The following is a 27,015-nucleotide window of genomic DNA, read 5'->3' as shown; positions in this document are numbered from 1 at the left end:
GAGAGATCAAGGAAAGAAATTCAGTTTACATCAACATGCCTGATTTTATGTGGAACAGCTTAGTATTTCAGGGAAATAGAGCACACAGATGAGAATATTATCAGAAGAGGCCAGCACTATTCCTATTGTATTCATAATGCTGTATAAAATGCCATAAGGATTCAGTTCCACAAAAGGATTTTTTTTTTCATGCTTAAAATTAAAAAAAAAAAAAAAATCATGTTTAAAATAATAGCAAGAGAACAATCAGTTTATCAGCTCTATAAACACTTAAAACATCTATAAAAAGTTGTATGGCTGAAAGTGAAATAAAGCCTGATTTTCCATCTCAAAGTTTAAGAGGAAAAGGGCAGACTGTTTGAATCCAATTCACTCCCTCAAGAAATCATTTTGAGATTTTTTACCCCATTCTCATGCATTCTCGTTACTTTCAGCAAGTTAAAACCAAGAAGTACTGGGTTTTGCTCTGAGAACCCTTCAAAATATTTGCACACTCCATAGATTTCTGGGATGTGGACAGAAGGAAGAGAACAGATCAGTTGAATCATTGGCTGCAGGGATGGCACTGTGCACAGGGCTTTGGTTTCTGTGGTCCAGGACACACCTTCAATAGACCAGACATGTTGAGTTGGTTGGGATGCAGTGACCAGGAGGGACAGGAACATATGAGGCAGCAAAATGGCTGTGCTTATCACCAGGGCTTTGAACTGGATTTGATGGGAGAAGTGGATCAGTGCTCAGTGAGTAGAGCTAGGGAACGCTGTCAGTTTAGGAAGCAGCAGGGGAAATCTCAGGGAAATTGGGATGGGCTCCTCCAGGAAGGAAACACAACAGCCCAGCTGAAGTGCCTCTACACAGTGCATGCAGCATGGTAAATGAGCAGCAGGAGACGGAATACTGTGATTGAGGGCTACAAGCTTTTTAGAAGAGAGAGGCAGAGCAAGAGGAACAGTGGAGTGGCTTTCTTATTCTTTCTTTTCTTTCTTATTCTAAGAAATAAGTTGCATAAACAGCCATGACCAGGTTGAGAGCTTGTGGGTTAAAATCAGGTACCAGTCCAAGGAATCTGGCAGTTAAAGTCTGATACAGGGTACCTGATAAAGCAATCCTATTGATGAGGCCTTCTTGCTTCAGCTGCAAGAAGTGCCATGCTCACAAGCTCTCATCCTGGTTGGGGATTTCAATCACCCAGCTATCTGCTGGGAAAACAACATGACAAGCTGCAAGCAATCCAGGAGACTCCTGGAGTCTTTTGAGAGTAACTTCTGGGCCCAGGTTTTGTTCAGACTAATCAGAGGTGAAGCATTAGTGGAGATTATTAAGGAGGTTATGATTGCAGGCAGCCTGAGCTGTAGTGAAGATGCCCTGGTCAAGTTCATGATCTCGAGGAATTTGAGCCTGGCAAAGAGCATAGTCAGGACCCTGAACTTCTGGAGAGTGAACTTCAGGCTGTTTAAGGAATTACTGGATTATGTCCCCCGGGAAACTGTCCTTAGAGACAGGCCAACATCAAAAGAAAGGCGGCCAGGAGGGCAAGGGAGGTGATTGCCCCCCTCCACTCTGTCCTTGTGAGGTGCCATTGGAAGTGCTATGTCCCAGCCTGGGGATCCCAGCACAAGAAGGATACAGAACTGTTGGAGTGGGTCCAGAGAAGATGACCAAAACTAAGATGACTAAGGGGACCATAGGCCTGGAGCACCTCTCTCATGAAAAAAGGTTGAGGGAGTGTGTTTTGTTTATTGTGGAGAAGAGTAGGAGTCGGAGACCTTTAATTGTGACTTCACAGTATTTGAGGGGAACTTATGAACAGGAGGAGACCAATTTTTGACATGATCTGACAGTGACAAGGGGGAATAGCTTTGAACTAAAAGAGAGGTGATTTAGTTTAGTTGTTAGGAAGAAATTGTTTATTCAGAGAGTGATGAGGCACTGGAAAAGTTTGCCCAGAGAAGTTATGGATGCCTCATCTCTGGTGGCATCCAAGACCAGGTTGGATGGGGCCCTGGGCAACCTGATCTGGTGGATGGGTTCCCTGCCCTTCTTTAATTCCATTCTATCTGAAGCCATTCTACGATTCTGTGATTCTTTGATATTCCAAATTTAACCCTTGCACGTTGATTAATACAAGAATAGCTCTTAAAGCCTGCTGAGTTTTGTAGTAGTTGAGGATAATTGGGCAGGATAATTACATTACACTCCTTTGGCAAGAAATCCCACGTCAGGCTGAAATGCTGTACACATAAACAATTTAAAGACTTGTTGATGAGAAAATAGTCTAGCCCTAGTAAACTCTGGAACATGACATGAAAAAAGCAAAAATCAAGGTTTACTGTAGGGGAAATAGTGAGTCTTGCTCATCGCACATAGTTGTGTGTTGAAGAGGGCTTTACATTTTGTTGGAAAAGCAATTGTGGTTTTTATCCTGTTTTACTGCTCAGCAGCAACTAAAACAGTGGTGTGTCATCAACATTGCTTTTCTCCTAAGGACGAAACTTAGCATCATACCAGACACTATGAAGGAAAAATCAGCTCAGAACGGAGCTGAAACCAGGACACACTCCTGACTTAGTTGTTGGAATCCTTTAAAGACAAGATCTGAATCACTGAACTCATTGAGCCAAATACTTTCAAAAGTTTTTGCTCTTTTTCTGATGTTGGTCTCCATAAAGATATAAAAGCTCTTGCAATTGTTTAAATAGGTTCTAAACTGTATTTGTGGCTCTTGCAAGACAAGTTTATATGACAAATTTAAAAGCTACAAAGGAGTTTAATTGCCCCTTTATACCAAATGTCAACGGCATTTTAAGATCTTCTCTCATTTTTACTCCTTGTTGATGAGCTTCTAGGATCAACACGGTACAGAGAAGGAGGAACACTTCTTGAAGTGAGACCTCTTTCCAAATGCCAAACGAGACATGGATACCGTCTGTGTTTCATGTCGCTCTGTACACCCAAGGCCATCTTGCAGCACCAGCTGCAGTGCTGAAAGGGAAGAGCCTCCCAGGGGTGCTGTGATTCATCTGTTACATTTTCTTTATTCTTGAGAATGCCCCAAATGCCAGGATACTTTTCTAAAGATCTCACTGTTTTGTGGAATTCAAGCAGGAGAAGAGCATAAATTGAGCACCGGTTATGAATACGAAAATGTGCCCTCATGCATGGCCTACCTTGAATTGCAAGAAGATTGTTTGAGCTTTTCATGTAAGTGTCTCTGATCTGTGGGTAAGAAAAATAAGACACGAACATCAGGATTTTTCTTACCTTTTGCTAGAGAAAAATGTTGCAATTTGTTTTGCAGGAGACAAGCAAGAAGCTCCTTAAAACAATGTAATTACTGACAGAAAAGGGAACAAAAATAACCCCTGCTAACACATGGCAGAGAAAAAAGGGAAAAATTTGAGCACTCATTCTGACTAAATTGTGTAGAATTTCACTACCAAACCATTTGCCTTGTTGATTTTCATTGCTTGGGTGAAAATTTGTGATGATTTTTTAACCAAACCTTTTCCAATGAAGAAAAACTTCATTCAAGAACAACGACTTCCAACTTTATTCAGGAAGCTTTTCACTATACAGTCTTACTACTGGGCTGTACAAAAGCTACCTGCAAATAGATTTTAGAATCATAGAATCAAAATAACCTGAACTGGAAGGGATGCATGAGGACCATTGAGTCCAGCTCCTGACTCCACACAGAACCACCCAAAACTCAGATTGAGAGCACTGTCCGGATACTTAAACTCAGGCAAGCTGAATGCCACAGCCACTTCCTGAGAAGCTGTTCCAATGCCCAGCCACTCCTGGTGAATAGCCTTTTCCTCATATCCAGTCTGAACCTCCTCTGCCACAGTTTCATGCCGTTCTCTCAGGTTCTGTTGTTGGTCACCAGAGAAAGAAGATCAGCTCCTGACCTTCCATGCCCTCCTCCCATGAGGAAGCTATGGGTCACAATGAGGTCCTTTTTATCCTGCAGATAATCTCTATTTTTTTTCCAAAGCTACATAGAATTATAGAATCATTTAGATGGAAAAATTGCCTACAAAATCATCAAGTCCAACCACCAGCCTGACCTACCAAGTTCTATACTAAACCACATCCCTTAGTGCCCCACATCCACATGTTTCTTAAATGACTCCACAAATGACAACTGCCTGGACAGCCCATTCCAGTGCTTTGGCACCCTTTCAGTGAAGAAGTTCTTTCTGATATCTCATCTGAACCTCCCCTGTTGCAACTTGAGACCATTTCCTCATGTCCTATCACTTGCTATCTATGAAAAGAGACCAACACTCTCTCTGTTCAACCTCTTTTTAGGTAACTGTAAAGTAATGAGCTTTCCCTTCAGCCTCCTTTTCTCCAGATTAAGCAATCCCAATTCCCTCAGTCCCACTACACTAATTTTGTAGTCCCTATACCAGCTTTGTTGTCATTCTTTACACAGACCTGAGCAACAGAATATCACTCTTATAGTGAAGTGCTCAAAACTGAACATAGTGCTCCAGGTGCGGTCTCACCAGCATCACGTTCAAAGGATCTCCTCTTGTCCTGCCAACCACAGTATTTCTGATACACAAGAGGATGTCACTGGTCTTCTTGGCCACCTGGACACACTGTTGGCTCATGTTCAGCCAGTTGCTGACCAGCACCAGCAGATTTTTTTCTGCTGTTCAAAGTTCCAAGCATGGACAATTTTCTTCGCATGTTCTGCATTGGCTCAATATTATAGTTTTTAAACTCTCAACAGAAAAGGCACTGATTGTAGGAGATGAGTTCACAAGGATGAAAAATAGGACCAGAGCTGCTACAGGTTCTTTCTTAACTCAAACTAAAATTTCTAGATCCAAACAACTCATAACTGTGGAAATAACTGGGTGTTTTATTGAAACATCCAGTGCAGTTTATCTAGAAATGTAAGAGCTGGAAAGGATTTGTGCATCTGCACACATGCTTGCTTCTTGCACCCATATCAGGTGGTATAGTAAGGTGTTGCCTTTCCCATTAGCATCTCTTCTCTCACACTGGCTGCATAGGTGCCAAAATTCCTCACTGCGTACAGAAACTTCTCATCTTCCAAGGGTTTATTACACCCTTCTTTAGTCCTTATTTGACTGGTATATTTCTGTACAAATTCGTGCCATGCCACTCAGTAGTCAAACATTTATAGATCCCAGTCTTCCCATGTGCAACATCACAAGTTTTCCATTCTGTGGTTTCCAGTCACAACCAAGGACTACTGAAGAAAATGCTATTTCTTGATTTTCACAGAGATCCACAGAGATTTGCCTGAGAAGCTGGGAAAAGGAGTGATCTGGAGTCTAATGAGAGAATGTGGTGGATGTCATCAGAAAATCAGGATAAAATATGAAAGAACAACTTCCCATAATTTATATTATGATGAGACTGTTCTGTTGGGTTATGTAAATTTCACTCATATTTTGCATAAGTGCCCAAACCTGGGGCCTCAAACACAGGAAGGATGCAAAGCTGTAGGGCAACAAAGGGCTGGAGAATATCTCTAGTGAACAAGGGTTAAAGGAGCTTGTTTAGCTTGTAGAAGAGAAGGCTCCTGGAAGATCTCATGATGGCCTTCCAGTACTTGAAAGGAGCTTACAAACAGAACGGGACCTGACTTCTTACACTGTCTGATAGTGATAGGACGAAGGAGAATGGATTCAAACTAAAAGAGGGGAGATTTAGCTTAGATGTTAGGAATAAATTCTTTACTCAGAGGGTGGTGAGGCACTGGAACAGGTTGCCCAGAGAAGTTGTGGATGCCCCATCTCTGGAAGTATTCAAAGATGGGATCCTGTGCAGCCTGATCTTGTGGTTGGCAACCCTGCCCACGGCAGAGGGGTGGAACTAGGTGATCTTTAGGGTCTCCTGCAACCTAAGCCATTCTCTGATGTTGTGGTTTAAGCTGGCAGGTGGCTGAGCACCACACAGTTGTTTGTTCACTCACTCCCCTCCCCCCACAGTGGGACAGGGGAGAGAATCAGAAAGAAAAAAAAAAGAAGAAAAAAGAAAGAAGTAGAATTCATGGGTTGAGATAAAACTATTTACTAAGATAAAGAATAATAATTCTGACAAATATGTATACATCTATGAATGTATTTTGCAAGTGATACAAGCTATTGCTCACCACCCCCCAGCTGATGCCCAGCTAGCCCCCAGCAAATGGCTTTGGCTCTGTACAGCACTGCTTAGCAGCAACTGTAAACATCAGCATGTTATCAATGTTGTTTTTCTCCTAGAACCAAAATATGGCATCATTCCAGGCACTCTGAAGAAAATAATTCTGTCGCAATTGATTCTATGGCTGTATGATAAGATGAAGGTTTTCCTCTAGGTGTCTGCAAGGTGTGAAAGACTGACCTGACCAAGTTATTAAGCAGTGTTTTTAGAGTCTGTCTTGAAGGCAGCAATAACTCAGCTGGTAGCTGTAATTTTCTCTCCAGGATGTGGTTAACTTGTTTTTCAAAACAAGGGGGAATTCACCTTGTACGTTGCAAGTTAGTTGTGTTAACCACAGCATCCTGCCTGCTGCTTCTGAGGGAAGGATGAGTTGGGGAGTCTGTGTGCTGAGTGTCTTTTTAGCAAGTTGCTATAGAAGCTGTATCTCTCCATCAAACCAGCATACGTTGTTTCCTGCTGGCCCCATCCTGGTAACAGTGAATGGAAGAAAGTAGTGCATTCTCATCTCTCTGCTCATCTCTCTGTTTTTCTTGCCCATGCTCATAACAACTTGTCTCTTAAGTGATTTCTCCTTGTACCTTTTTGATGTGATCCGGAATATCACACAGGATTCTTTATAAAGTCATCTGAAAAGTAAAAAAAAAATATTCAAATCGCCTTGGCCTGGCCCTCCTGAAGCTTTTTAATGTGCCAAAGGAAGCCTTCGCTTCCCAGTACAACCCTAGGAAACACAAATTCATCAACAGGAAACCCAGGATATCAAAGCTGTACTTCTGATGTCACTGGTCATTGGAACAACTAGATTTTACCAATCTCCCTTCCAAATTCAGAAGAATAAACACAGCGCAAACTACAGCATTTTAGCATACTAAAACTTTATTTGGGCAATGACTACAGCAACTTAAAACAGAGATGTTGTATGCTTTGCAGAAATGATACAAGTTAAACAAAGAAATGCAAATAAAACTGTTACTGTGGTTGAACATTATCTGGTTGCAGTGAATCACTTCAGGTCCAACACAGATTTCTTCATCTACACTAGAAAGATTGTTATTGAAGCATTGAAGCATATTGAAGTTATTGATTGTTATTGAATTTAGATTGTTATCTAAAAAGCAGTAAGACTTCTAATATTAATTAATAGCCTCTCCAGAATCCTCTCAGCAGTAAAATCTCAGCTCTAGGGAGTAATGTAACGTTCCTGTAAATGCATTTTCAAATGGTGATGTACCTGTGGTGAGGCTCTGATTTTTAAAACTATCAGTGCTGGTGGGATGCTTCTATGCAAAGGATAAAAGAAAGGGAAAAACAATTCCTACTTAGCAAAGGAATGAAGAAAAATGTACTCTCCTCAGTTCACAGAGAACAAGAAATAGCAAAATCAGTTACAACTCTAACAGTTACTTAAACTGTCTAGGAAGGTTTTCCACCCCTGGAATTCATACTGCTGGTAAATGCTCTCTCCTTCTGTTCCTCACACTTCTGCTGCCTTGTTTCTCCATTGCCTAGAAGAACAAAGTGTGTTTTAGGTTATATTTAATGTAATACATTTAAAGCATATACCCCTCCACTGTTTGATTGTTATTAGATCAAGACAGGAAGACTCACCAGGCTCAGTCTGGACTACTTTTTATCCCTCTGGGAACATTAATTTTAAAATTCTTCCTTCTCCTTTCTTTCCTGCCATCCCCACACGTTTTTGTTTTGGGAGCCATCCTTCTGACTCCTTACTCACCTTGATTGTTCTCCAAGCCTCAGGTTCTGCCGTTCGAGTCAGTCAATGAAATATTTCTTAGGCATTAGTGATAAAACCTGAGGTGCTCTGGCAAAGCAAAGCACACTTGGGGACCAGCAACAAAAACTGAGCATGGAACACAGAAAAAGTCTGGTTTTGATTCTTTGCTTGTTTGCAGAAAGAGGCAATATATATATTTTAATGGAATAGAAGTAGATGAACAGTCATCACTCCTTGTGTGGTTCAAGAAGTACACAAAGCCAAGTGGCCATTTCAGACACATAACTCTGTTTCCACAGACCACGCTATGTGTTTCCTTACCTTAGAAAAGCAGCAGCTTGATACTCATGAGTGTATTGAAGGCAATACTTTTTGCCAGCAGAACTCTCAAACCCAACACAGCCATGGACAACATGTTCACTTTCTCCACATTGATATCTGCTCAGTGAGAGAGAAAAGAGGGGAGAGAGAGGTCATGGTCTAGAGTGAGATGCTGTGATATGGGTATAAAAGTGGGGGGAAAACGCTGTTAATAGAAATGGCAGTAAAGATGGCAGAGAAACATCATAATGACAAGGGGGGAAGACAATTCTCTTGATGGGATTTTGCCTCTTGTTGCTTACTTTCTGTAAGAAAACTTGTATGCTCCCTCTGAAAGAAGAAGGTTGTGTTTGATGAGTACATAATATTCTGATTCCTCTGCCCCTTGAGATAAAAAAAAGCTTTTATCCCCAACACAGTAACAGAATTCCACAATTTCTTTAGGTAACTAACCTGCAGAGGTGTCTGTGGTGTTGCAAGTATTTTCTGACTTCGTTTCTTCAATTTCCCTTTCTGTAGCATAAAAAAGAAAGACACTATAAACAAAATCTGAATGATAAGGAGTATTAAAGACTGTGTCCATCTGACTTTTCCACAGAAACAGGTTTGTGGGAAAGCCTGGGGTTCAGCAGACAAATCACAAATATAAATTTGAGAACAGACCTCAGGGTCATTGCAGGAAAGAGGAAATCTTGAGTTGGTTTGTTATCCCCTTTTTGAATGAAATTCACAATGGAAGAAAATATATATACCAAAAAAAAGTGGTTTAAGAAAACAACAAAAACACTTTTTACTTTTAGAAAGGCTACTTTAAAGGTTAAAGCTTTATGTTGTATGTTGAATTACTCAGTCATAAGTAAATATGAATTCAAAAAAGAGTCAGTGTGGTGTTCTATTTTTTTCTTTTTCAAGGAACCTCAGGCTCCTAAAAACTAAGACCACTTGCTTAAGTTGTGTTTAAATAACTTTTAGCTCTACCTGCTTCAGTACTTAGACTTCCTTCCCACTCCTGCTGGGCATGCAGGGGGCATGCTTATTAGCAGGAAGGCCAGCAAATGTCACTGCCTCCAGAAATGAGCTCTGATGGTTCCACAGAACTGTACCTGGTGATGTCGAGTTGGCTGTAAAATTGCCGTTGCTTAACCTGGCTGTGCACGTCACCTCCGACTGTTTTGTCACTTCGACCACCTTAATAGTATTATACACCCCATTTGAAGTCACAATGGGTGCTTTTGGTTCATATACAACTTCTGTAGAGGACATCTCCAAACTGATGTTCTTCTTATAAAAATTCCTTGCCAGACAAGCTGCTTTCCCAGTGTCATCATCTTTTTTGTTTTTCTTTGATTTCATCACAATGACTTCTGGAATAGAATCATTCTGATTTCCTGTTTAAAAATAAAAATATTTTTTTTAAAAAAAGGGATTCTGTGGGCATGATTTGATTTTATTGCAGTCTTGCCTGACAGTTAAATCACCTGCTGTTCAGGTGCTTCCATCATTGAATAATAGTCTTTCTTTTATCTTTATATTTTCCTGCTGCTTATTCCAAAAGAGCAGATAGAAGGCAGAAAGAAAGTACAAAAGTAGGTTTTCAAAGCAGCTTTAATTCCACAAGCTTCCTTTTCCTAGAACTAATGCCTTTATGTGAGTTCTTTATTTGATAAGGCACCTGAAAATTAGAACTTGTAATGGTTCAGCTCCAAGAGTCAAATTATTCTGCTTTCTCAACAATCTAATTCCTAAAAATAAACGATCTATCAAGGATGACTTTGTGTACTCATGGGACATGAGGAATTAACTGCTTTTCCTTTACTCTCTCACACCTCCCCCAGGTCTCCTGATGTGGCTACAAGCTCTCATCAGGGCAAAAGCGTTAAGGCAAAGAGAGAAGCCAGTTTGTTGCATCACTGCTGTGCAAAATTACTTCAGTGATGTCTGGCATGGCTTGCAGAAATAAGGTGTTGCTGCTAGAAAGGAGGACAAAGCTGATCTTTTCATTAATAAATGATCATTTGCAGGAAGGCTTTTTGTCTCCAAGGTGCTAAATTAGGAGAGAAGCAATCAGGAGCTTCTAAATTATGTCCACTTATTTCCAATTCTCCTGGAATAAAGTCAAATACTTGAAATTGTGGCAGAGATTTTCCCCACAAAATGTTACGGACATTTAAATCATTCAAATCCAGCCTACAGATACTGAAAAGATAGTAGGATTGGCAATCGGTTTTAAAAGCTCCTGTGCTGTGCCCTGTGCCATACTGCTTGTCACACAACTCCAGAGGCAGTCAGAAGTACAATGTAGAGTTAGCATGACATACAACAGATTGATTTGAAGGACAGAACACACTGAGGCCTATAAACTTGAAGCCCATAGACAAATATTTTACAGTATTCCTTACATCAGTGTACTAATTTCAGTAGTTGTTCTATAGGATTAAGATATTAACAAAGATGCATAGCCTAGAGCAGAACCTAAAAGGTGTAACAGGATTGATGGGATTTGGTATCACAGCTCTGCTGCATCTTTCAGCAGAATTGCTCTGAAACTGTCTGATGTATTTTTTTAGCTTTGAAACCATCTGGGAGTTGAATTCTGAATTTTAACCAACAAACATGAATTCCAAAGACTTAACAACTGCAAAAACCTGAATTTCAATTATACCACAGCTGCCTTCTCTGGGAATTTCTGATAGACACAGAAGTTATGAAATAAGATTGCTTAAATTTTTAGTAGACATCTTTTCAGGGAGCAGATGATCTCTCAAAATAATTTACCAGCCAATTATTACCATGATTTTTAAAAACAAAATATCTCTACCTTCAGGTTATACATGAAGTAATTTGGGTTACTCTACATAGCAATGCCAAGACAACATTAAGAGAGTAAATTAAAACAATAACATGAAACGAAGGGATTCTTCTAGTATGCCTCCTTGCCAAAAGGATCTCAGCTTATCAGACATTTTTTAAAAAAGGATATATAGAGAGTAGAATGTGTCCAATTTGATAAGAGCCTCCTGATTGATAGAGAGGTGCATTAGACTCTGCATTCTGCATGGCATCTGTGTTGCATTCTACTCAAAAGTCCCCACAGATCTGAAATTTTGTTCATCATATTTATCTTTGCAAGTCCTTCAACAGGCTCTGAATTTACTCTCCTTCCAACTCTACTCACATCCCAAAAAAGTGCAAGCTGAACAATACTCTGACATAACATCATGGCTTGCCTCTGCTAATAAGAACAAGCACAGCTCCATGTTTGTAAACACCTAGAGAAAACAGATTCCCAAATTCACATCTTCATTGACTTCCCTGGACCAATGTAGTTTAACCCAAACTGAACCATCTAGTATGACTGAACCGACAGATTAAACTTCTTTTAATTCCTCTGTGTAATACTGTCAATTTCTCCACTTACCGCTGTCTCTCTAACCCTGAGAGAATTTAAATTCTTAGCATCTTATATATATTTATTCACAGATTCTTTTGTTTCCTTCAAACTGCCCAACCATTGGTGTGAAACCTAATAATAACTATTACAAGCTTATGAAAATGCCAAATGGTAGATCATAGAAGGTCATAGAATCATTAAGGCTGGAAAAGGCCTCTAAGATCATCCAGGCCAACTGTCCACCAATCACCAATGTTGCCCACTAAACCATATCCCTCAGTAGAGCATCTAAATGTTTCTTCAGCACCTCCAGTGACAGTGACTCAGCCACTTCCCAGGGCAGCCCATTCCAGCACCCGACCACTGTTTCGGAGAAGAAATATTTCCTAGTATCCAACCTGAATCTCCCTTGGTGCAACTTGAGGCCATTCCCTCTAGTCCTATTGCTAGTTACATGGCAGAAGAGGTTGACCCCCACCTCACCAGGACCTCCCTTCATGTAGTTACAGAGAGCTGTAAGGTCTCCCCTGAGCCTCCTCTTCTGCAGACTGAACAATTCCTGCTCACTCAATGGCTCCTCGTAATTCCTGCGCTCCAGACCCCTCACCAGCTTTGTTGCCCTTCTCTGGACACACTCCCAAGCAAATTCAGCATGAGATTGTCCTTGCACAGCCCAGATTCTTTGGCAATTCCTGTGAAGGGGACTCAGCATGTTTTTTTATACTTAAACTAATTGCATATCAAAGGATTATGCATAGAAATCCTAAAGTCTAATTAATGACTTGAAGTATGAGGAAGTTGCTACTTGACTTTTAGGAGGAAGAAGAGAAGAAAAAGTTGAAATCCAAAGAATAACAACTGAGAAAATGTGAAAACATAAAGAATACCTACTAGGCTCCACAGTCAGTTGGGTCCCAGTCCCGAAGATTAGACCAGCAGTTACGCACAGTTAAAAAGGGTTGTATCAAAAAAGGCCTGTTTTGTTATACTTCCTCAGACACTTCCCTTCCAGGTGTAACATGTTTTTGCCAGCTACTGTTAGCCCTGTGTGTTTTTTGTTATCTGAGAAGATATTTGAAGTCCTTTCATGTTGTCTAATCTCCAGTGTTTCCAAGCAACCAGTATACAAGGCAAACTGACTGGGTAAAATTCTCAGCAAGAGCAAGTGTGCACTGTGCAATTACTGTAAAGCAGAATTATTATTATTATCATTTATCAAGCCCAGCAGTCTCAACATAGTCCAATTATTTTGTGTTATCTGAAAATACACCTGTGAATTCCTTGCATTGTTTGCTTGGTGATTTTTATATTACGTTCTGGAAGAGGTAATTTATTAGCACAAAAAAGTCATATTTTTTTTTCTTTAATCTTACAGAGGCATAGGAATAGTTATATATTCCATAATGCTGTGGTCCTTAGTTTTCTTAATAAGAGTTTTATCTAGAATAAGCAAAACCAAAGGCAAAACCCTTTTGTGAGCCTTCTACAGGAAAATGTGCCTGGAAAATACTACAGAGGATAATAGTGCATGTTTCCTACACAATTTTGTGTTTGGGGATTCTCAGAAGATTCAGGAACCAGACGAGTGTGTACTTAGCATCTTTAAATCCTTGTTAGTATCACCAAAAGAAGTCCAAAGTGATCAACAAAAGGATCAGGCTGCAGAATTCTAGAAATTTGGGTTTGACATATGAAATACTTCAGCAGACACTTGAGTGACTTAGAAGACCCATTATCTTTTACTGTCAGGCATTTCATTTTCATCCTAAAGTCGTTGTGCAGCTCTTCATCCCCCCCTCAGCAAGAAAAAAAATAAGCATCAAACATAGGAGAAAAAAAAAAAGTAAGAATGACTTGAAGCATTTCAGAGGAGAGGAGGCCAGGCCAGCATATTTCATTTGTCACAGGAATTGTTCTCTAAGCTCCATTGTAGAAAACTCAGGGAAGAAAGATAATTGTAAAATGTGGATAATGTCATGTGTGCAGTACGTTGATTCCAGCAATGGTTTTCCCTAACCAAGAATATCTTGCTGGAGTCAATGATTCGCATGCTACCTTCAGGGCAATTAGAAATAAATCTTTTTTTTTTTTGCAGCAGAACCAACACTCTGAAAAACCTACATTTTGGAGATCAGTATTTGTCCTTTTTTTTCTAGAGAAAAAGAGCCATCACACAGCATTTGCCAGCATAAGAGGTCGTAGGAAATTGGCTAAACTTTTTTGAATTTGGTTGATTCTAGAATAATAGAATTTACATTTTTTTGTTCCTTCAGAATCGGGAATGGGATTCAGCTGTTCCAAAATAGATTTTTATTATCATTCACAATATCCTACAGACATGGACAGATATTAATCCCCACCTAAGAGAGCTCCACGATCTCTTTCTGGCATGTCTCTAGGGATACAAAATGACAGAGGATATTGCTTCAGAATTTTAAAGCCACTACAATCTCTGAAAGCATCACAACTTTTAAGCTCTGCACCTGAATGTTTAGGACAACAAGGATCAATCTATCAAACTCCTCTTCTGCACCACAATTAAACACACAGCTGGCTGGAGTGATATTTGCCTTTACTGAACTTGACAGAATTTCAAATAAAGTCAGGGAGAACTAAGGCTCGTTATAATCCCTACCCACTGCCTCTAATTTTTGAAAGCCCATTCAGCTGTGCAGCCAAATCTCCTTCGTTCATCTTGGTCTTGGATGTGAGCCAACTGCAAAACCTTGATCCTGAGGTTATTTAACCTCCTTCCTTCTCTTTCTCTATGCCAATGGAATTACTTAGCTGCTGACACTATGAGTGTAATGTCAATGCCAAAATCTGTCTTATCATACAAGAGAGTTAAGAATGCATCTCAAACTTTCTGTCCATTCTTGGTTCTTTGCTGAGTTAAGCAATTCTGAGACAGTGAAAACTCACTGAAGCCCCAAAATAAAGTTGGGACAGAATACTACTGAGACTAGGAATAAATGATGTCGTGCTAAATCTAAGGACTGCAGGTTGGGTGTTTGAGGATCGTGGAGTGAAGGTGATTTACAGAAGTAGCATAGCCATTCCTGTGAAGCTTCCCTAAGCAGATACAAGCTGAGGAATTAGTCTGGAACACAGGCTAGAAACCAGGACTTACTACAGCAGAAAATTCTTACGATGAACAGAAACTACTGAATCCCTTTATCATAATTTTACAAGTGAAAATGACGGTACTTACTTGGTTCAACTGTGAGAGTGGTTCCACTTCCAAACACAAGCTTATCTGTTCTCACACTGTTGTTCCCCAGTCAAATAAATAACTCTTTCCTTGCTGCATTCAGAAGTTATTTAAAAAAAAAAAAAAAGATCAAAATCCAGATGCTTGTCTTATTGACCCATGTATGCAATCCCATGAGGGCATTTAGAGCTATGTTTTCTTCTGAACCTGGAAGGGAGAAAACAATGTTGATGTCAAATAGCTTCATCAGTACCGAAGTTTTATTTTTCTCCCTTCTGCAAAAAGCTCCATGAGCTCAATACATTCGGGATAAATCAATATGTGAAAGGAATGTCAGATTTATCTCCTGAGGTATTTCAGGAACTTATATTCTTCCTTCCAAAAAACCCCATAAAACTTATTTTGCACCATTGGGTTTTTGTACAGGGCCCTATGTTGTTTACACCACTGTGGTACTCCAACCCCCAAACACAGTGATATACCTCATTACAAAAAATATGTCTTCCTTTGTTATGACTACACAGAATTTTAGATTATTCAGGCAGTCACATGACTTCTCGAGTGGTTTCTGTCTTACATACCACATGAAGAAATTTGGCACAGCTTTCAATGAACGACCTAGAACAGGACAGCAATGGCTGAATTTTAACTGAAATCTTCAGGATAACGTAATGTTTCTGAAAATCTCATGGAGTTGAGCTTATTAGAAAACAGGGGAAAAAATTCATAGTTTTAATGCTATGTCAAAGAATTTATGAAAATTCTAAGCTGCAGAAGGTTGTTGTTTTTTCACCTTTTTCAGTGCTCATGAAAGTGAGGTGTGTGCCTGATATTGGTACTCAGAGTTGATGTCTGAGGATCGTTCGACCTTAGGAAGTCCTAAGTAGGGAAAATGATTGCTCTTTGTTAGGTGGAGATACCGTACCCCTGAGGGCAGCTATCATAAAGTAATTGGATCAAATTGTTCAGAGTGATCAAGCTGTACCATTTACACTGTCTGGACATCTACGATTAAACAGAATGTAATAGGTAGAAGAAGACACACAGTGTGTGAGAGTACCTGTGGTTTGTGGACTGATCTAAAACCACATGGCACTTTATTTGGCAACCTTGATGTTTGAGAAACAATATGTTAAAACTGAGGAGGTCAAAGCCAGCAACACCATGTGGGAGGACGTAAAACTTTTGATTGTCTAAACATTGGAATTGATAGCTGAGAGTTAACTAGGGTTAAAAAACTCAAAGAATCTCTCGCTGTTGACCACAGAATAAAGAGGTATAAGAAACGTACAGCTGGAAACAGACCCAAGCAGTGAATTAGCCAATTCTGCTGTGCCAGTCAGCTAGATCTGCTCCCTAAACCACTCCAAGGAAATCACCAGACTTGCTGTATTGAAATAGAGAATGACAATAAATCAGCAGACAATTGCAGCTTAAGCAAGAGTGTGACTTAATGTGGTTATCTTGCTCTGGGCTTGAACAAAGGAGGGAGCGGAGCAACTTGCTTATCTGGCAAGCACTGGACAGACTGAAGATGTGTGGATAAACATCTCACCTAAAGCCTGGCAGCTATAGGACTATAGCAACTAAGTGATGTCCAGGGCAGAGGCCTCACAGCCCAGCATTTCAGTGAAGATTTCTTTTCAGTAGAGCCAAGAGAACAACACCACCTCTGTACCAGACTTTGGCTTCAACTCCTCACTTAATTAAAAACACTACAAAAATTGTTAAGATGCCTGCCAGCGCACATGACTCAACTTGATAAGAGCATAAATCTGTCCCTCTGCCAGTGCTTCCATTGACAGGAGACACTTCACTGACTTGAGTTGATTGATGGGCATGATGCATCCTGTCAGGAGAGTCCTGGAAACTAGCAAGGATGAGTGCATTGACTTGGACATGGGGACCAAGCAGGTTTCTGTTTTCCTCTTATTGGTGTAGGGAGAGGAGGTAAGAAGGAGGATGGGATGGATTACTTGTCAGTGGCACTGGCAATGGGGACTTGGTTTCTAAGTCCGTCAGACCTATTTGAGAACTAAAGACTGTGGAAGAGTTGGGATCCACCTGACTGGGCAAAAAACTCAGATCAAGAAACCTGAGGCAAAAGAAAGTCTTCATACACTTTCTAAGAAGTCAGCATGACTAGGTGCCTTTTTGAAGTACCTGTGCAACAACATATGCAAATCCAGGAAGAAACAGGATAAATTTAAGCTCAATTTGTAGTAGCAAGTCTGTGATTGTGGATACAGGGTGGAATAGTCCACATGACTCAACAACTGAAATACATCTTGAAGCCTAAGTTTGGGTGTTCTATCTAGCATGGCCCGGGATTTCCTTCATGGCCCGGTTGTAAAGCTCATGAACAATCATGGAGATTTTCTGTGATAGCTTGCAGAAATACTGCAGAGAATGATGACAGGCCCTTTAGCAAAGACACTGGAAAGGTAAGGAGGGGGAACTGCTCTTTCCATCAGAGCATCTGAAAAATGCATGCTGCTCTGCTTTGGAACATGCAGAGAGCCTGCTGATAGCATATGGGTCAGGAGTAGAGGGCAGATCAATATGGGTGACATGGTGGATAGTTATAGAGAGCAATAAGGTCTCCCCTGAGCCTCCTCTTCTCCAGGCTGAACATTCCCAGCTCCTTCAGCCACTCCTCATCAGCCCTGTGCTCCAGACCCCTCACCAGTTTTGTCGTCCTCTTTTGAACCCACTCCAGAGCCTCAATATCTTTCCTGCAGTGAGGGGCCCAAAACTGGACACAGCACTCAAGGTGCAGCCTCACCAGTGCTGAGTACAGGGAACAATCACTGCCTTGTTCCTGCTGGCAACACCATTCCTGATGCAAGCCAGGATGCCTTTGGCCTTCTTGGCCACTTGGGCACACTGCTGGCTCATGTTCAGCCGAGCATCTATCAATACCTCCAGGTCCATTTCCTTTACACAGTCTTAACACTCACATAGTGTTTCAGCTCAGAATCCCAGGAAAGGGAAGAAATGCTAAAAGCAGAATCACAGCCCCAGGATCCCATTGGAAGATCCCAGGAGTTATGGTTCTGGACAGAGGAGAGCTGCTTAATTTTCAGAGATCAGGAATGGTTTATCTTGACAAAACATAATGCAAAGCAAAGGTAGCAGGAGGCCCAAATGATGAACAAGGGGCTCCTGAACAAACTCAGGTAAGGCAAGGAAATGTGCACGAGTGGGAAACAGAGGCTGATGATCTGGGAGGGATCTAGAGACACTATCATCATGCAGGGATTCATGATCATGCAGAGTTAGGGCTAGAGAAGTCAAAGCCCATCTGGAACTGATTCTGGTAGAGCATGTGAAGGGCAACAAAAAAGTTTCTACTCTGAAAGTAATGCCTCCTATTTTGCTGAGTTGGCCCATGAAGTTGGAAGTGGATGTCGGTGATATGGCAGTAGAGGTTGAATCTTCCTCACAGTATTCCAATACATTTTGTTGCCATGCGACAGATGGCAGTAGAGGGCAGCCTGACAAAATGGTGTCTGAGATGGAGTGTGAGGCAAAAATGTGGAAGTGAATTCCTCTACGTGGAAAAAATCACACTGGCTGACATCTGCATGTCTGTTCAGAATGAAGCTTGTCTTTCACATTGCTTCTGCTACTGCTGACATGCATCACTGTACTCACATTCACTGTTTGGTCTCCATAAATGTTCAGCAAGCATCAACTAATGCCAATGGTGCAATTTTCTACTGCCATACCACATACAGGCCAACATAATAAAATAGGAGGCATTATTTTCAGAACAGACTTTGTGCAAAGGAGCTGCACATGATTCAAAGTCCTCCTTCTGATGCCAGTTTGATGGGAGATTACTATCAGCAACTATTCTTTGTAATCTCTTGCTTGCTCTCTTTATGCATCTGCTTCTGGCCATTGTTCAGTACAGACCTAAAAGGATTTTTGCTTTTATCAAAAAAGAGAGTCAACAAATCTTACCTGCTCTGTGCTGTCAGAAGAGAAGGCAATGATGAAGTGGAAACATCTAAAATCCAGCAGATATATACCTGATCACCCAACTTGAGTTGACAGGCGCATGTCCAAAATCACATCCTGTCAAAGACCGGATATTAAATGTCAAGGAAATTGGCCTTGTATGCAAAAATCTTCCCGGTGAATCATGCTGGGAATTAAATTTATGTTTGTGCTTACAGTTGTCTGAAGAAAAAGAGACTGCAGGGCACGATGTTTTGGCCTTCAAGGGAAGTCAGTGAGTAAGCCCATTTGTGTTCGGTAATTCAGTCTTTTTCAGTCACAGAGGTATGTAATCCACAGCAGTAGAGACTTCTACAAAAACACATTTATTTATTTACTTCACATCCCGGTGGCTTCCTCTTTCATGTCCTTTGAAGAGATGAAACTTTATCTACTGTTTTACTTTATAATAATCTAAAGCTGCTGCAGAAATGCTGTTACGCACTAAAACCAAAATTATCAGTATTGCTTTGTTTTGGAGGGGCAGAAATATTAATTTATAACTATAAAGTCCATATTTGTCAAAAAGGAATGTTGTTCCTTTTGGGTGTTGGAGCTGTTCTTACTGGAGGGACCTTATTTCTCATTTGTCTTTTAACAAATATCAGGGGAGTTATGATGGAACATACTAAAGAACATCAGAGGACCAGTTACATCAATCCTATTAATTTTTATTTTATTCTACATTTCCTAAGTATTTCTGAACATCATTTCCAAGATGATTACAATCAGCTTTTAGTTTTATTTATCTGATTTTGGTTAGTGGCTATCTGAAATTGTGAAGCAGTTTCTGGATCAAGTCTATTTCTAAGACACATAAGGAAATGGGTATATTCCAGTCTGTTCACAAATTTGCCTGGTTCAAAGCTGTACTACTCCATTTGTTTATTAACATTATTGCTGAAAGGTCTACTAGACATTTTTACCGAAAAGCTTTCCTGACTCTTTCAGCCCCCAGACATCCTTCATTTATATTCTAATCCATCTTCCCTTTCTGAGGGAAACAGCCCACTCTGAGTTTAGCTCCCAGAATATCCAGCTGATTAAATCACATATATATAAAAGACAACCATGTCCACAACTCTCATTGAGATGGAGGGGTGATTTTGGGATGCAGCTGTCAAGGTGACTCTTCTTTTAAAGGATACAGTGTCCATTATCACAGAATCACAGAATCACAGAATTGTAGGGGTTGGAAGGGACCTCCAGAGATCATTGAGTCCAACTCCCCTGCCAAAGCAGGTTCCCTACACCAGGTCGCACAGGTCGGCATCCAGGCAGGTCTTGAACATCTCCAGAGAAGGAGACTCCACCACCTCCCTGGGCAACCTGTTCCAGTGCTCCGTCACCTCACTGCACAGCCGTTCCTTCGCACATTGGTGCAGAACTTCCTATGCTGCAGTTTCCAGCCGTTCCCCCTTGTCCTGTCTCCACTCACCACTGAAAAGAGTCTGGCCTCGCCATTCTGCCCCCCACACCTTAGATATTTATAGACCTGGATCAGGTCCCCTCTCAGTCTCCTTTTCTCAAGGCTGAACAGACCCAGTTCACTCAGCCTTTCTTCATAGGAGAGATGCTCCAGGCCCTTCACCATCTTCGTGGCCCTCCGCTGGACTCTCTCCAAGAGATCCCTGTCTTTTTTGTACTGGGGAGCCCAGAACTGGACGCAGTGCTCCAGATGAGGTCTTACCAGGGCAGAGTAGAGGGGGAGGATCACCTCCTTTGACCTGCTGGACACGCTCTTTTTAATGCACCCCAGTAAGCCATTGGCCTTTTTGGCCACAAGGGCACACTGCTGGCTCATGGCCAACCTGTCGTCCACCAGGACACCCAGGTCCCTTTCCACAGAGCTCCCCTCCAGCAGCTCATCCCCCAACCTGTACTGGTGCATGCCATTATTCCTCCCCAGATGCAAGACTCTACACTTGCTTTTGTTAAACCTCATCCGGTTTTTTTCTGCCCAGCTCTCCAGCCTATCCAGGTCTTGCTGAATGGCAGCACAGCCTTCAGGCGTGTCAGCCAATCCTCCCAACTTCGTATCATCAGCAAACTTGCTGAGGGTGGCCATTATCCCCTCATCAAGGTCATTGATGAAGATGTTGAACAAGACCGGACCCAGCACAGACCCCTGAGGAACAGCGCTGGTTACAGGCCTCCAACCGGACTCTGCACCACCAGCAACGACCCTCTGTGCTCTGCCAGTCAGCCAGTTCTCAACCCACCTCACTGTCCACTCATCTATCCCACACTTCCTCAGCTTTGTTATAAGGACGTCATGGGGGACAGTATCAAATGCCTTGCTGAAATCAAGGTAGACTACATCCACTGCTCTCCCCCTATCCACCCAGCCAGAGACAACATCATAGAAGGCTACCAGGTTGGTCAAGCACGACCTCCCCCTTGTGAACCCGTGCTGACTACTCCTGATATGCTCTTTATGCTTCATTATGCTCTTCTGTGGACAGTACCATCCCATATATTCAAGCTCTCTTACAAAACAGAAATGCTACTGATCATCTGTTCCCTGCAGAGAGTGGAAGTGATCTTAAAAAACTAGATATTTAATAAAACCCAACAGTAAATCATAGCTTTCACTGTGAGTGAACAGCTAAAGCAAGTTATTCAAAATCAGTCATCTGCTCCCCAGTACAAAAAAAAGACAGGGATCTCTTGGAGAGAGTCCAGCACAGGGCCACAAAGGGCCTGGAGCATCTCTTCTATGAGGAAAGGCTGAGCAAAGTGGGTCTGCTCAGCCTTGAGAAAAGAAGACTCAGAGGGGATCTGATTTCTGTTTGTAAATATCTTAAGGGTGGGAGTCAAAGAGACACGGCCAACCTCTTTTCAGCAGCCTGTGAGAATAGGACAGGGGGAAACAGCTATAACTGGAGCACAGGAAGTTCCACACCAATATGCAAAGGGACTTCTTCACACTGAGGGTGGTGGAGCACTGGAACAGCTGCCCAGGCAGGTTGTGGATTCTTCTTCTCTGGAGATATTCAAGAACTGCATGGATGCCTACCTGTGCAGCCTGCTGGAGGGAGCCTGCTCTGCAGGGGGGTTGGACTCGATGATCTCTAGCAGTGCCTTCCAGTCCCTTCAGTGCTCTGATTCTGTGAAAAGCAGGATCTATAATACCTGCTTGGGAAAGTCCCAGTGCTGAAGGTAGATACAAGAAAGGAAGGTGGTAATAGAAGAAATCAGGTAATATCTGCTCTGTTATTTATAGCTCTTGCAAGATATCTGATATTGGCCTGAAAGGACCAGTGAGTGACTTAGTGAGTCTTAGATTAATTCATGGGAATGATTTCTCCACAGAGCCAAATGCGCTCATCAGAATAAAAATGACCTCACATGCCACACCACAGATAGGCTGTGGCTTTTCTAACTCTATTTTGCATGGTGAAAAAGAGTTTCTATGTCCCTCCTAGATCACCTTCCTCTGCTTACACCTCTTCCACATTTCCTTTCTATTTCAGAGATTTTTCAGGCGGTCTTTGTTCATCATTTCAGCATCCTTTGTTTGACTTCCTGCTTTGTCACAATGAAATAGGATGTCCAGGTCATGGAGGAAAAAAGGGGCCATGCTAGACAAGAGGCTCAGTTAATGTTCACTAGCTAACAGTTCACCAAGTAGCCTCTGAGGTTCCCAGAATAGTTAATCTTACTATAGTTAATCTTATGTAGAAGGTTCATAACCTTCTTCTGTTTCATTCTTTCTGTATCGTTTCACTTATTATCCCATTGCTTTAAACTTAAGAAAAGATAAATGCGCTTCATTTATTTACTGTTTGTAAGATCTGTGCTGACCCCATCCACTGCCAAAACAGCTGGATGTGAATACATGCTTGGGAAAGCTCTGTCTTCTGCACCTGCAGTTGCATGACACCACCTGATTAGTGTTTGCCCCAAAGGAACACTGACAATTCGGGATCCTCTATCATCACTTCTTGGTCCACTGCTGCAGAGCTGCTGCAGTGTGAACCGAGCACTGCAGTGAAACCCTGCATCTTCCCCTCTCTTTGCTGCTTGGATCTGCAGTGGGAATCTGTTGTGGGAGCTCTCCACTGTTCCAGAAAAGTGAAACTTCTGTATTCCTCACCCTTCCAATAAATCCATATGGCCTCTGCTAGGACTATGCTAGAACAGCTACTGTGAGTATATGCTGCTTCCTCTCATATTGCTCTGGAAGATGACTTCACTACTGCTGATTACTGCTGGTTTCTTGACATGTTGCTCCCCAGCCACCTGGCCAGTGACTGCTGCAAGACTACTGAGAACAAGCTGTGATGGCCTTATAGGATATATAGATATAGATATATTCTAGATATAGAATAGGAAAGGGTGAGAGCAATCCTGGAGGGGCACTGCAGTGGCACTGGACCAGAGGGAGATCTTAACCCTTCTTTTTGAATCAAGCTGACAACAGTTCAATCACTGGATCAATCAATCAATCACTGGATTTGCAGTGTGAATCACTTGTGGCAGCTCTCCACTGTTCACTGAAAGGGATTCTGGAAACTTCCATATCCATCACCATCCCCACAGCTCTGTGCTCTCCCCTCCAATTTCACTCATAACACCCAGCTCCTGCTGGGGTGCAAACAGGCAAGAGGGAAGGGAAGAGTGGATGAAGACAATGTTGTCTGGGCAACGGGGGATGCTTCTCACTGTGCAGGAGGGTGGGCGCAGGGCAGCGTGTGGGACAGGGTGCAGGAACAGAGTGCACTGTCTTCCAATTCTAAGCCAATGATGATCAGAATCCCAGAGCTCTCATCAGGTTGACATGATGGCATGGTTTTATTATTTTTGTTATGGATATTCCACATCATAACATCATGTAGTGCACTGGAAGTTAAAGAATTAATGCTCTGGTTCCATGGACTGTCATTTTTTTCTGGGTACCTGGTTCTCAGAAGAGAAGAACAACTACAGCTCCACTGCTCCGTTTCCAATTTCCATTCAGAGAGAAAGATAAAACTTCTCAGGAATCATTAGATGGCCCCTTTCCTTTACTGCCCATCTCTGCAGAGTGTGCTCCAAGCTGAATACTGGATTTCATGCGTTGAAAACAATAATGTCAGCATTGGAACAGAGCAAAGTTTGCATCAGGTGGAAACTGTGAAGGGAAACACTGGAACATAAAGAACAGTGAATGCAAGTTTGTTAGGAACAAATGAACCCATTCGAGGTTCAACATGACAGTTTCCTGGATCACATCATTAACAATGATGAGGTGAGGTGTCACCACTACCAGGCAGTCAAAGGAGACAGAGTCCAAACTGTCAAACAGAGTCCAAATCCAAACCAAAAATTTGAAACTGCTGTAGTTTCAATTGAATCTAATAGGGGAAACTGCTTTCAGAGTAACTTATATACACTGCAGGATCTCGATTTGTCCTGCATGACTCAACACTACAGACTGTGTTTGTTGGTTTATATCATTCTGAAATGCATCTGAAATCATATCAAAGATATTCATTTACTGCTTTGATCACAGAGACAGATGGAAAAAAACTCATGGCTGGTGGATGGGATCAGGCAATGCTATTGCTAGACGCGCCCAATGTGCTTTTGAGTATCTAAGGGAAGAAGGAAAGAAAGAGCCGGAGCAGACATGCTGAAGGCAGGAAGGTGGGCAAAGTGGCCAAACTGATCTCGTGAACAGAAATATGCTGAACATAATCCTTAGGTCACAACACCGCTTTTGTGACTCAGGAGAATGAAAGGAGTGATGAAGTGAAAGGAGACTGTGCAGAAAGGACAGGGTAATCGGTGGGGTGCAGTGATGTGCCGTCACCGTCCAGGAACGGTCCAGAGCTGCTCCAGCTCCTGCCAGCCGTGTGGTTCCAGCAGCTGTTCTCATGAAGATTTTTGCTAAAGCTCTGCAGGATTTCCTGTTCCTGTGTCAACCGCACAGAAGTAGCGCGCTGAGTCGTGGGAGCGCAGGGCACGGAGAGACAGATAGGACACAGAGCGGGAATTGTCTCGAGAGACTGAGGATCGACTCTGCACCTCAGGGTTGGATCTAATATATGAGCTGCCACTGCTGATGTATGACAGCCACTCGAGACGACCACTGAGTGTCTGACGGTACCACAGTACATGGTAATTTCCAAAGATGAAGCCGGATCCCTGGCAGGAGAGCCGCATGGACTCCCCAGGTGCTCGCACACCTCCACCGGATTCCTGCAGTCTCCACTGTGCACACACTCCTGTAGAAGGACAGCATCAGGAAGCAGGCATTGCACATCCATGGCAGGAGGACGTTCCCCAGCCACCCTGACAACAACTGTCACCAACTCAGAGCTGTGAAGCTCCTCTCTCCTGTCGCAGCCCCAGGCCAGGGGCGCTGCCCCAGCCGCCCTCCTCCTCGGGGCTCAGCCGGGGCCGCTCCCGCAGCATCCGCGTCCCCACGCAGCCTCCCTGTGCCACGCACGACAGCCGCTGCCCGGCACCGAAGGCGAGCGCCGGGCCTCCGCGCGCGCGCCCGCCCGCCCGCGGGGCGGCAGCAGGAGCCGCGCCCGGCCCCGGCCTCGCCGCCCTCCGTGCCCGCTTCTCTCTCACCCGCTGGCCCCAAGGCCAAGGCCAGCAGCCACGGCCCCAGCCCGGCCGCCATCGCGCCCCGCCGCGCCGCCGCCGTCTGCCCGGGAGGCGGACGGCAGCGGAGCGGGGCCGCGCTCGGGCCGCCCCTCGTCGGGCCCCGGCGGGGCGGTGTCCCCCGCCCCGCCCCGCCCCGCCCCGCCCCTTCAGCGGAGGACGGGGCGGCGCGGCACTCGGAGCTGCGGGCCCTGGGCTGATCCCCGCGCCCAGTGCTCCGTGCACGACGGGCCCGGGCCGAGGCCGCACGCATCACGCCTGCCCCACGCACGGGCTCTGCCCTCTGACTGTTTTTTGTTTCCCCACTGACAAGATTGTCGTGTTCTTTTCAGATTCACATCCAATTAATAATCCAACGTTCAGAATATCAACTGTTAGTACTTTCATTCCTTTACAACTTTTTTTTTTTTTTTTTTTTTTTTTTTTTTTCTCTGATGTATTCTTTATCAGGGCTGGCTCCTACCTGTAACACAACATTTCCCAGCTGGTACTATTTGATTTCAAAATGAAACTTCTTTTGCTTGCTTTTGTTCTTGTTGGCTGGTAACTTCCACCACCCTCGCAACCTTGCACTTCTGTTTTTCTTTTGCATTCTCTGCTTCCTCTCTCTTCCCTTCTTTGCTTTCCTCAGCCTGTCTTTCCTTTTTTTTTTCTTTTTTTCTTTTTTTCCCCCCACTTTCCCAATTGTTTAATTATTGCAAACTGGCTCAGTTCTCTTTGGTCTGCCAGGCAGCTCTCCTGCCTACAAAGGACCTTGTCTTTAGATTTTATTTTTGACCCTAATTCCTTCAACCAATCTCAACCAATTAAAGACTTCCGTGCCCATTGGTAAATATAGAAAAAAATTGTGTCAACCAAATGTTCCATTCCAGTTTCACCTGCAGCCTTGCCCCGGAGGCTTCCAGTGCTGATGCAGGGATGTCGGATTTCCTAGATCTCCACAGAGGAGGGCATTCTCACTTCCAACACGTCCCAGCTCAACCCTGCAATTAGCACACGCTGTTCCACACCTGCGGTCCTCAGATGCAGTCCTCAGTGGGCATAACGATGTGCACTGTGTTTTGGGATAGGAAAGGAAGGGGTGATCCTTCTGGATTTGCTAGGACCTGGGCAATCCACCAACTCCTACCACTCAGTCTCAGGACTGACAATGACGAAGGCTTGAATTTCCAGAATGAGGTCAGAGAAGACAACTATCTTTCTCTTTCAACACCGTAATGCTAGGTTCCATACCAATAAGAAAACTGTGGTGGAGCGAGCGAATTCTGACTTTACAGTCCTGGCACACACAACAGATCGTCCTGTTTTGGCGCCTTCATTCTTCCGTCTGTTCAGACTGGTGAAAGACGAACTGTGTGGGCAACATTTCCTGGTCAACTGTACCATCATAGCAGCTGTGAAACAGTGGACTGCTTTCACTGGTGCAGGTATTCACAAGCATGAAGTGAAAGCTCCTGTAAATTGCTGGTAAAACGCATAGCTAATATTGGTGACTGTTGAAAAACAGTGTTTGGGAGCTGAGAATCTGCTCTATCAATTAGTGTTATTGTGCTCTTTCTATTT

The 27,015-nt window shown here is 42.9% G+C and overlaps 1 protein-coding gene and 1 gene segment (V, D, J or C); both read right to left on the bottom strand.

Moving 5' to 3' along the window:
- Nucleotides 1-27,015, bottom strand: part of LOC125684500 (T cell receptor alpha chain constant-like) — a 72,142-nt gene that overhangs the window by 37,264 nt on the left and 7,863 nt on the right.
- Nucleotides 7,044-25,521, bottom strand: LOC125684527 (Ig heavy chain Mem5-like). Its single transcript, XM_048926716.1, has 8 exons — nucleotides 25,420-25,521; nucleotides 24,766-25,067; nucleotides 21,105-21,112; nucleotides 14,851-14,900; nucleotides 9,352-9,636; nucleotides 8,702-8,761; nucleotides 8,249-8,365; nucleotides 7,044-7,697 (listed from the first exon to the last, which is right to left on the bottom strand). Exons 1-7 carry the CDS (start codon nucleotides 25,469-25,471, stop codon nucleotides 8,250-8,252), a joined length of 873 nt encoding a protein of 290 aa, XP_048782673.1. The 5' UTR covers nucleotides 25,472-25,521; the 3' UTR covers nucleotides 7,044-7,697; nucleotide 8,249.

This window comes from Lagopus muta, chromosome 25, assembly GCF_023343835.1.
Source record: "Lagopus muta isolate bLagMut1 chromosome 25, bLagMut1 primary, whole genome shotgun sequence".
Lineage (NCBI taxonomy): Eukaryota > Metazoa > Chordata > Aves > Galliformes > Phasianidae > Lagopus > Lagopus muta.
The sequence above is the reverse complement of the archived record's forward strand: the minus strand, read 5'-3'. Positions and strand labels throughout refer to the sequence as shown.